The sequence below is a fragment of the Strongylocentrotus purpuratus genome, unplaced genomic scaffold, assembly GCF_000002235.5.
Source record: "Strongylocentrotus purpuratus isolate Spur 01 unplaced genomic scaffold, Spur_5.0 spur5_scaffold_1, whole genome shotgun sequence".
NCBI lineage: Eukaryota > Metazoa > Echinodermata > Echinoidea > Camarodonta > Strongylocentrotidae > Strongylocentrotus > Strongylocentrotus purpuratus.
The window spans coordinates 11062081-11074381 of NW_022145594.1; the positions used below are offsets into that span (position 1 = coordinate 11062081).

The following is a 12301-nucleotide window of genomic DNA, read 5'->3' on the forward strand; positions in this document are numbered from 1 at the left end:
TTACAGCTACGAGTCTCATTCATGACTAGAAATCAAAGGTGAATATTATTTAAAAAACGATTCGAGATTTAACAATCCTAATTAAGGCCCAGGCATTAGTTTTGTTTATTTCTTGCAGAGCCACAGTAGCGGCTTAACAAAAAAGGGATAGCAAGAGAAAAGATTGAACATAAATGTATTTTAGCGAAGCACATGTAGAAAAAGAAGACAAGAACGCCAAATTAAATGCCCCTTTTCTATGTACAGTACATAAATACATACATACATTTTCTATTAAATATTAATTTGTAAAACGATTTTTGTTATTGTATGAAGTATTATTATTTCTTGTGTTTGTGTATATATTTACATGTATGTGTGTGTGGATGTGTGTGTCTTTGTGCGTGTATACAATATTCTATAACCGCGCCTGCTGCGCTTTGTCACATACAGTATGTGTATATGATTTCAAGTCGGTCCACTAACATATCACTTCACTACGTGAAGGTGAGTTGACGGTTACCCGAATATTGATAGCTTATAACAAATAACTTTGATATAGATATAATTTATAAAATCCAAGCTCAAAAGTTCACCCGGCATTTCATAGGGTAACAAATAAGTAGTACGCTTTATAGGGACTTTTAGATTCTGCACGACGAGAACGTGGATTGCCCTTTTAAGGCAATGTGACGTCCGTTAAGGCTCTGGCAATAACGTCACATTGCCTTAAAAGGGCAGTCCACGTTCTCGTCGTGCAGAATCTAAAAGTCCCTTGTGTTAACCAAAAGTGTACGTGTGAAGAGTTAAAAAATATCTTTACAGAAGTGATATTTCAAGCTCACATTTTGAACATAATGTGAAGACATGGAACTAATAACATTAATGTTGGTAGTTGGTACACTTTAATAGTCCCGTGGCATTTTTTTAAGTTACACTGGACTTATTTTTTCTGTAAATTGACAAGTGCTTTGTCGACACACCACTTCTGCACTTCATGGCACTCCTTGCAGTTACTCTCTTCACCTACCATCCCAGTAAATACACTTCAACAAGTGTAAAATAAATATCTATTGTTGGCTGCGTACTCGCCTCAATATTCCGTGACTAAATGTATAATTATTACAAACGCTACACTCTCTGTAAAGAAACGGGGGAATTTCTGGTTGATGTTTGCTGTCTATAAACGAATTTAAACGATTTGTCACGATTTGAATAGTTGGTAGGGCCCCGTTGCATAAAAATAAGCATTGATGGTAACTTTGTTATTAATCAACGTCAATAGAAACCTTGATTTGTTTGGCTGTTTAGTGATGCTGCCATTATATGGTAGTTATTATTGATGGCAGAGTTGTTATAAATGGTATACAAATAATGAAAGGTTATGAGTTCAATAGTGCGAATATTTTCATGAGTTGAAAGATTAACATTCTATTCAACGAGGCGTCAGCCGAGTTGAATAGAATTAACGTTAATCTTTCAACGAGCGAAAATATTCGCACCATTGAACGAATGAAAAACATTCATTATTTTTTTTTATACAACATCGAAGAAAATCTAAAAGAACGTTAATCAACAAATTATGCTTTACTCCTTATATTAAAGATAAATTAAAGTTGGGGTCAAGCCTTCTCGATTACATTCAGAATGCCTTAGCGTCACATACACGCAGGGATACGCGCGCGCACGGCTGAGAGGTATAACCAAAAATGCACGACCGCGCAATATAACATCTATTGAATATCATGTGACCAACAATCCTCCAATCAAATGACAAGGATCTACGTAGGTGTTGTATAATAAGTTTTATGCAACGGGGCCGAGCATTACCCGCAGTTCATCAGCCGGACAGTTTTATCATGCAATATAAATTTAGATATCAACATCTTCAGCAATTCAATTCAATTAAATTCATCAATAGCATAACGGTTTATTAGGCCACATGGTTTGAAGCAGTAGACTGAACTGCAAATATAAACACGGGATAAACAATTAACATTAACATACAAATTTCATAGCACTATTTATTAAGTTAAAAAATGTTTTATAACTACGATTATCATTATTATTATAGAGATAACATACATTGTTAAAATAGCTTGGAATAGTTATTTTCAAATATTATAAATAAAATTGAATAACTACCAAGTTATAATTAATTAATGAGACCAATAAAAAAAAAAAAAAATGGTACCTGTCATTCAGAGTTTAAAAAAAATGAATGCATTATGAAATGCTGTAAAGGATAAAGAAGAAGAAAAAAAGATATATTGCTAGTTACAAGTTTTCCACGACGTACATGAAATAAAATTGTTTTTTGACAAATCGATATGTCAACAACGATAAACAATAATATATTGATCGTCATCACAAAGACAAGTCAGTCTTTTTTTCTAGAATTCGTTTAAAATCTGAATAACATACTTGTGTTCGTTATAAATATAAGTCATCAGGAAACATGCACATGTCAATACATGCACAGAGGCATCCAAATATGTCAAAATTCTAAAGAATTACTATCCATCCAATTTTCAAAATTTCCCAAAACTTTGCATTACTTTAAAAAATGGGAAGGGTCATAGCCGTTCGAGATTTGGGGCAACTCGGGATAAATTTTAACAATTAAAACTTTAACATTTTCCATTTCATGAGAGAAAACGGTGGGGAGATGGGAGAGGGGCACCATCCCGACTCTAGCGATGCCCACGCATGATTTTGACAATAAATAGCTAAATAGATTTTTTTTTTTTTAAAGGTTGAAAAGTACGGCAGATCAGTATTAATGTTACTCTTTCGGAGGGTGCTGCTATGACTGTTACACCTAGCATTGTTCAGGTACGTGATTGGTACATCATGGGTCGAGAGGGGGGCAAGAGCGGGTCAAACACCATGTCCATGCATGTAAGCAGCACAAGGGGAGCAATCAAAGACCATGAAAGACCATGAAAGTTAAACATGGCCGAGAAGCTCTCACCGAGATACGACAGAGTCCCCACAGCAAATAGCACATATCGGGGAGAGAACAGGGAAAAGGTAGAGATAGAGACAGACTAGACAGAGAAAGAGAAGGGTAAAGTGTGTGTGTGTGAGAGAGAGAGAGAGAGAGAATTTAAAAAAAAGAGAGAGAATATGAAAGAGAGAGGGGGTAATAGAATGTGAGAAAGACTGAATGAGAGTGGGGTGTGTGTGCACGATCGAGAGAGAGAGATAGATAGATAGATAGAGATATAGATTAATGAGAGTAAGGGTGTGTGTGAGAGAGAGAGAGAGAAAGAAATAAAGAGAGATAGAGAGAGAGAGAGAGAGAGAGGAATGCACTAGAAGTAGAAAACATCAGTCCAGGTTTTTTCATTCATGAGATGAGCGAGAAATAAATATAACATTGTGCAATATCACAACAACAACTGCAAAGCCGTATATCCTATGAAATGGAGATATACCACATTGGTATCGGCATAATATTGTTGAAACTTCATCATCACATTACGTTAAGGGTTTTGTTTGAGCTATCAAATCCATGATATCCGACATACTCGTATCTTGGACACTAAAGTCGGGTAGTCTGAAGTTGAGTTTCCTCGGGTTATCACCCCGGTAATGCACCAAACGAAGTTCCTTCCATGGATCTAGTGTTACAGCGGGTCCTCCAAGTTTCATAGCGTGTATCTTGAAATAATGCACGTTTATCGGTCGCAGGATATTTTTGTCGTGCGACGCGTTCGGTTCTGTCGGTTCCTCGGCCCTCCATTGATTCCTCTGAATAAGCGATTGCCCACCAAGCGGTTCGGTTGTATTCGGTCGCCCGAAGAACCAGTTCTGCAATCGGGCTGCTCCAATCCGGTCATACAACGGATCACTTAGGTAGTCCGTGATCCGCGGTTTGTTCGGATTCATCGGTTGGACGTACTCATCGACGTCGATTTTCACCATCCATTTTGACATGTGCCGATTTCTCCACAGGCAATCGTTTTCGTGTGCGATCTGCACTTCGAGGTAATTTTTACACGCTGTCGATTCGTGGGACCAGGGTATCACAGTGACCAGGCCGCTCTCGATCTCGCGGGCGACGGTTTCACGAAGCGTGCTCTTTTCTTCGACTTGGTTGTCGTAAATAAAGATGTGGTCAGCTCCGACATGTTGATGGAAAGCAACCCACTCGGGCACGAATTCATCTGAGTCTTTCAACATCGTACACACACTCAACATATGACGTTGCCTTTTCGAGGCGCCAGAGGAGCACACAGTGATGTTCTCGTACGAATTCGTTCTTGAATAAATACCCTCTACCCCGCGATAGAGAGAGACTGACAAGTTTTTTCTTTCATGAAGGCTCACCGGTATTGGGCACGTTATTATGATAACATACTGCGGTCTATATCCAAAACTCCTATCATCGTTAACCACTGTGTCGCAGGCAACACGCTGATTTTTCTCGTGTTCGCACACAAAATCGTCACTTCGCCAGTCCGAATACTGCAGACGCACACCAACAATAACAACTTTATGAGAGACGGGGTCAGCAAAAATGGAATGTACGGTCGGCATACCCGTCCGCGTCAACTTTGACTTCAGGAAGCACATGTCACCACGAGGTGACGAAAAAATAATCGATGGTGGATCCTGTCGTAATATTGCCGACCTCCTGCGTATTAACTCACGCGCTTTGTATTTTTGGGCCGATGCGCGCAGGGCTGGAGCGGAGGACGTGTGAAGGTAAACGATAGTGGTTGCTATAAATAAGGCGATGACGATAATAACGGCTCCGGCCAAAGGTATCATTTCCCTCGCGACTTCAGTGGTCATGTGATGTCTCCTGTGAGCCCAGTCGCTTTCTGAATGCTCGGACTGAGTTCTGAGTCTGCTGTATCTTGTGGGCGGAGTCTGCATAGTCTCCATGACGACGGATGTTATCCTTATAATATCCTTAAATTTCCAGCCGATGAGAAGGTGTCGGATAGAATGCACTTAACTTTCACCACGGGCCAACAGATGGCGTCCTATATCCATGTATTTACCTGCAATAGTGAGTACATAGTAAAGCATTTTGTTCTATTAAAGCATTCTGATGGTGACTCCAAAGTATACTTTTTTATTCAGTAAAAGAGAAAGAGCCGAGTTCATCACAAAAAATGAACCTATCATCACAACAGGCAAGTCCGATAAAACCTATAGACTTCGTACATGTTTATCGAATGATATAATTGTACATGATTTTTCATTTAATTACTTTTGTAAACATTGTATTCATTGTATTTGTTATTGTTCGAAATTTTGTACTTTGACTTTGAATTTGTATATTTTTGAACGCAGAAATAAAATCCGGCAATCAAACAAACAAATTTACTGTTTTAAGATGTTGCTCATTGATTTGGTTACGATCTGTTAGTCCTTAATTGTGCAAACCGAGGTTGTAGATGGTCTCATTAGAATCTCGTCAATTGGTTTATGAATCCAAAAGAGTACACTATCTGCCTGACAGAACAATAGACCGACCATACAGTTCTTAGTCAACACAAAGTACAAATGACCCCGAATATCCACAATCTTTTACACAAGTCAAGGAGCAGGCCCACTTTGTGAACTTTAAAATAATCCCTGCCAAAGTCAAATATGTGCTTCGATCATGAAAACATTTTGTTTGCCCACTTTAGAAGAATACTTTCAGCTGTGTTCAATAAAGTGTGCCGTCATTAAGCGCTTTATACATGTAATATGTTACTTTTTTAACCTTTTTAAAAATTATTAATAATATTATTAATCTAAAATTAGATATGATTATTTTGATTTCACACAATGCCCCACCAAGGAATACACATCATGCACGAAATAATGGTCGGTCACTTAATATAATTTTAGAGCATGAATTAGGCATTCTAAATATCTAAAGCTTAATGGATGCTACTTCATCAAAACATCGCTATATCTTCTGGCGAAGCGCTCTTATATTTGTGTCAACTTTGGCATCAAGTCTTTCGTCTTCTTCGTGCATGGCTGATCATCAACAAAGCGGCGTTAAGTCTTTTGTCAACTCCGTTTGTTGCTACGGCAGGCAGCCAGTGAAAATGAATCCGTTTAATCAAATCATGGAAATGCAAGCATTACTTTAAACTGACAGAACTTTGTTAATCCTGGCTCATTTTCCTGATTGAGGTGTCATATGAAAGGGCAGAAAATGAACTTTCTGGAAATGTGTTTTTCTCTTTGACACTCAGATACCGCCCTAAAATTTACTTGTTGGTACCCTCTCTTCAAATTGTTTTTCATCACTAATGCCTGAAATATGCATCATATGAGTTGCATCAACTGAAAGAGGAGGATCTAAGCTTTACAAATATGTGTCATTTATTAATTATAATTGTGATTAAGATATGATAAATCATCGATAATTCTCGGTTTCGTTTTTTCTGGGACGCACTGCATGTATATAGGCCCAAGAGCCTTAACTTTAACAAATGTGTCATGGAAGTACATAGACAAGCGCCTATGTTGTGTTACGCAGGCAACAAAGCAGCATTTGCAGATCTTACTGCTACTTATTCAGGAAAGGGGCTATACTATAATATGTCTTACAAACATTTATAGTCGTTATGCTGCTCCTTACGATCGATGCTAAATAGTTTCTTATTAAAGCGATTTCCCGTCTAATGAGGTGCAAGTAAGACAATCCCGCTTAATAGCCTAGACAAATCGAGAAACTAATGAAAAATAATCACGATTTTCATTGTTTTAAATAGTAAGGAAAACATTCAAGAACTTTACTACACTTTATCCTATCTTCTTAGCTGTGTAAATGACTTTTCTGCTTGTAAAGAATGCTTTTTTTTCTGTATCTAAACCGAGCCTTTCAATCCATCTCCTTGTCTGCTTTCATAGTCAATGTAAAGTTGGGCAGCACAATTATAGATGTCACTATATAAATACAATGCACCAACTCCACATGAATGATGTGCCCAGGCGCAAAAGATAAGTAGGAACACGAAGAACACAATAATAAATAAGAACACTCAATTAGATCTACTAGAAAGAAATTTTTAAAAGATGACTTTTAAGGGCACTTTTAACACAGTCTACACTTGGAATATTACACATGCCTTGCGACAACTGATTCCAAAATTAAGGTCTAGCATGAGCAAATGACTTCCAAATATTCTTCTCACTTAATTCAAGTTCATTGAAAATAACAATAGATAATCATGTTACACGTATAAAAGAACAAATTGAAATGAACTTACACGTGTTTGTTGTCATCCAATAATCGTTCCTATTTCGAAATCGGAGACGAAAGCTGATTCTGTTGCATGGATATGCGGGCTATCAAACAAAGTGCAGTCACGTTGTGCGTACATGGTTACATTACATCTGGAGTGGTAACTGAAATGAGTGCACGAGTATTGATAAGATAATAGCAAAGCATTTTGCACTTTGAACACTGGGGACCATAAGAACACAGCTAACATAGCGGTCTTTGCAGTAGACTGAGCGACGTTGATCCAATAAACGATGTTTGCAGAGCTCGCCGAGTGGGCAGGGGTGACCGAGGCTTCATCGCGGTATGCCTTTCAGTTAACCCTTAAAAAGGCCGGGTTATTTTGGTGCTCAATCTCTCTGCCGAAGGGGGGGGGGGGGGGGGGGTGTGGGATTCAAGTGGATTAGGTTAATAACATTAATAGAAACATGATGCCGCAAGTGTGTATAGCTCCATATAAACATATCTGTGTGCAGTCCATGTTACTTTCGGGAAGGCTGATTCATTTTCTTATTATTTTGACTATTCAAATGTCTCACTTTTATAGTCTTATACGTACACCTTCGTCATCTGCAAGAACATGATTTCTATGGGACATAGTACACCAGGGTATTGAAATTACCTTCATTGAGTTCATTTCCTTCAAATTAAGTTCATTTTTCGGAAATAGATGCGACCATGTTGGAAGCAGAAAGGGAAGAGAAACAGTATAGCTGATGTGTGTGCGGGCAAGTATTAAATCCAATGCCCGGGGTATATCTGTAAAGTGCTTAAAAACATTCGTATTAAGCGCTATATAAAAGCCGATTATTATTATTATTATTAATATTTAGGACCAATAATAAGAAAGTTATGAATGTTTGAAATATGAAACCACTATATTTGTGTGAATTTCTAATTAGCAATTTGCTCAGCGGATAGGTATTGTAGTCACGAGCAATTTTCGTGTCGTGTACGTAACAGAAAACTTATAATTTATCTTGTCACGTTCTCCTTTAGGGTACTACTCAAAATATATTATGGCTTGTATATGATATAGGTCCTCGGAAAAAATACCTCTTTAGTGTTCCTTTTATTTTGAAAAGTTGATATTTTAATAACTGTTTTGTCTCGGAGCAAATGGGAGATCTTTTCGCCACTACATCACACTGATATTACCGATACGACCAACTTGAAATTCTCTAACCTGCAGTGATTAGAACGTTGAAAGAAAAAAAAAACATAAGTTTCTTATTGTTTATTAGGCAAACTTTCACCAATCTGCTACTCTAATTTGTCTGTTTCTCTCAATTTCAATTTGTTATCAGGGTTATCAGGGTTTGATTTTCCTTTAATTTCAAAGAGAGCGTTGATTTCTGGTCATCCGATTGTATTGTGAATAAAACCATGTAGAAGCGATATCAAAAGGCTGATCATGTAGCAAAGAGTTAGTGTATTGTGTGGTTTTGGAATCTTTAGAATGATCGGAAAATTGGCCCACTTTTTCTAATGGTCGCATGCACTATACACATGAATGTGAATATGAGACTACACAAAGAAAAATCATCCATGAGGGGACATTCTGTTTTTCCTCTCACATTCTTTCACAATAGCATAATAGGAAATTAAAATGTTCACAAATAATTTGATCACCTTTCCTAGAATTTCACCTTCTCTTTACGACTGAGATATTTGTTAGTATAGGTGACAAACTGACCGCTTATTCAAACACAAGACGTTCGATACTGATCTCACAGTATCATAACATAGACTGAACTTTATAGTTTAATAGGTAAATATACTTAATAGATCAATCTGAGAGACAGCTTATTACAATTAAGCAACGTGAACCTGGTATACTATCTGCTATTACAGAGTAGTGAAATGTCTTTAATACAGAAAAGTAAAAGGTACCAAAACATGCGTAACCAAATGTATTCCTGAACCTGGTTGGTATTTCCCAATCCCGATTTCCCCAGACCTACCTGTTGCAAGCCAAAGAGGGCGTGTTCCAGGAATCCGTATGCCAACGCATTGAATGGCCTGAACTACACCAAATAGATTAAAGATTTATGTGTTTCCACCGGGCGGAGACATTCGGGAATCACGCCATCTTCGGCAGGCATCAAAGAGAAGGAGAACGCGTTTCGTTGGTGGAGTTCGTTCAAATTAAATCAGCAGATTCTGAACCATGAACCAAACAAGATAGGCGGACAAAATGGAAAGTCATGAATAAGAGTATTGAAAAAGAAAGCGACCAGTCACATAAATTTCTTTTTAAGAAGGCATCATTTTATAATTCTTTCAAAGCGGTAATTTGGGAGATTGTAAAGTTTCTGCAGATATGAACTACGTAGATAGGCCTAGATTTTATTCGGGAGATTTATTGCTTGGGACAGACCAGCATTACAAAAAAAAAGAAAGAGAGAGAGAAATTAATGTGCACGATAAAACTTCTAGCCCCATCTTCTGCCATCGTTTCATTAGCTTTAAAGCGAATTCCTGCACCCCTACAAATAGGGTCATCACGATTGACCCACAGCCATTGATACCGACTATGAAAAAGGATTCACAATATGGACAGCCCATGAGACGGTCTAAAAAAAAAAAAATATGTAAGAATATACAGAAAAGAGGAACTCTGAAAAAAGGTCAACGAGACCGACAATCCCGGGGGGGGGGGGGGGGTCACAAATAAAGACATACGGTGATGTGCCGCTCTAATGGGTCACTTTGTCACAAAAAAATCCCTAACAGGGGTCCCATTTTTGACAAAAATATCCCTAAACATGGGTCCTTTTTCAAAGTTTTCAAAATGTTCGCGTGATTGCAAATACCCGAAAATTTTGAAGAATGGACTTTACTTCGAGAAAAGATCCCCCCTAAAATAACCCTTAAAAATGGGTAGGGGTTTAGAGGCTTGTTTGGCACACCCCTACCCAAACCAAATCTGAGTACCCCCCCCCCCCCTCCCCCTCCCCCTGGGCAGACATTACAAACAAATTCATGAGCCTTTAGGGAGGATAAAATAATGTCGGTATTGTGGGCTGTTGGTTTCGTTTGCCATGTCAGCCTCATGAAGCATGTGGAAATGGGTTAAAAGTCCATAATATTGACATGGTCCGTCTAGTAGACTGTCGGTTTCATCGGCTGTCGATCTAGTGAGCCATCACAGAAATTGCCAGAATCCTGAAGGCCGACATTCTCGACACCATCGGTCTTAATGGGCTGTAGCGGTTTAATGGTAGACGTCATCGTGAGCAGTAGGCCTACATAGCTCTGTGAAGGAAAGGGTCGGGATCCGGAAATGCACTGGACCTTGTAGAGGCAGTGGGCCACACTATGGAGAACCGAACAATGGCGAACCAATCGATCAATATAGGCATATTGATCTTCTTCCATACCTTAAAGACAAGACCTACACAGCAAAGATAAACAAGTATGTACCCCACGTTAAACACGTCTACATGTGCGTAAATGTGATCAGTATATATTCATGGAAGTTTCATATTTATAGTACATCAAAAGACATCAATGTACTACTTCCAGGCTGGAATTACGTCACAAAGAAAACGCTCCATCATACGCTCTGTCATCGAAGTATATAGATCAGGAGGACATCTCTATTCGCCTTTAACATCTTCAACAAGCCTTACATCTGCTAACAGGATAGAAATGGGTGAGACATGTAAGACTTTTTCCTTTACGAGTTATTTCCTGACTTTCACGCTACAATTAAAGAGAAGGTTGAGTTCTGGGAAGAGGTAAAAAATAACCTGTGAGCGTTATCATTGTTATTAGAGCATGGCTCTTCAAATGCCTTCATATTCTAAATATGACATGAAACATCGTAAAAATCGGGTGGTAGGTTTTTTTCGTCATGTGCTCGTGTAGTCCCATATACATCATTCTGTGTACAGTGCTTGAAACTTTGCCAAGATTCGGCCAAATTTCTTATCATTTTGATGATTCCAGAACCTTGCAATACACACGAATACTTATATACTAGATGATCAACCTTTTCTGATATATTCCACACCGTTTCTTTCACAATGCAATCACATATGACCAGAACTCAACTTTATCTTTAAGTGCCGGAGTCTGGCATCTCCTTAGTTTGTTGTTCACTAAAGAACTGAAATAGGGTATGTTGGCTTAAGTTATATTTTCTTTCGTAACCATACAGGAATCAAGTGATCAGATGCTGTCTATGGACGATAGTCAATAACTTGTCCCTCTTTCAATGTTTCTTTTTGCTATAATTCTATTAATCCATTGCCTCCTGGAACCAGGTGGCTCCTGTATTAAGCCTATGAGAATGTAAGAATCCAGCTGTCAACAGGTTAACCATAATTATCTTCCATGTTTCCTGAGCTACTAAGGCTTTGCTTCGTCTTAGGTATTGCAAAGAAGGTCGAGTTTTAGGGAAAATGCAAAATAAATATGTGAGGTTTCTCATTCTTGTTTTGTTATGTTCACAAGAAGTAAGGATCACATTAGGACAAATGTCCCCTGAGAAAAGGATTACTCTTCACACACTGTGTCACATGACTGACATTCGAAAAAAATGATTTCAAAGAGTTCAAATTCGTTCATGGCACATACTAGCATTTTATAGTTAGTAAATGATCATTCGACCATTTTTGAATGCAGTGCATACGATTATTTTGACGATTCCAAAGCCCTACACTACACACCGATTCTCATGTATACAGTATATCAACATTTATTTGCTCCGAAACAATTTCTTAATTTTTTTTTTTTTCGTAACATCGAGAATAGACACATCCTTTGAAAACAGGGAATAACGCGCAGTGAATATACACACGTCATCATTCAAAGCACATCGTGTACAAAAAGCACAGGGAAAGACAAAATGCTCCCCCACTCCCACTTTTTTATGAGATGTATTTTCTTTCAAATGTTTTCCATTTATCAGACTTATCATTAATGGATTTTGAAGACAGTTGAACCAATGCATTATTTTTTCAAAAAGGTATGTTGACTTTCCCCTATGCCTTTTGTACACATTGCCTTGCATTGAACGATGAGGGCTACATATTTACTGAGCGTAATTCCCCGTGTTCGAAGAATTTG

General features: G+C 38.1%; 1 protein-coding gene across 1 annotated transcript; it reads right to left on the bottom strand.

Annotated features, from left to right (window-relative positions):
- Nucleotides 1–3230: 3230 nt before the first annotated feature.
- LOC115920911 lies at nucleotides 3231–7313 on the bottom strand. Its single transcript, XM_030977674.1, has 2 exons — nucleotides 7212–7313; nucleotides 3231–4994 (listed from the first exon to the last, which is right to left on the bottom strand). Exon 2 carries the CDS (start codon nucleotides 4873–4875, stop codon nucleotides 3463–3465), a length of 1413 nt encoding a protein of 470 aa, XP_030833534.1. The 5' UTR covers nucleotides 4876–4994; nucleotides 7212–7313; the 3' UTR covers nucleotides 3231–3462.
- Nucleotides 7314–12301: the final 4988 nt, after the last annotated feature.

What these genes read in the sequence shown, in the direction of transcription:
- LOC115920911 (XM_030977674.1), bottom strand. Translation starts at nt 4,875, where the DNA reads ATGGAGACTATGCAGACTCCGCCCACAAGATACAGCAGACTCAGAACT.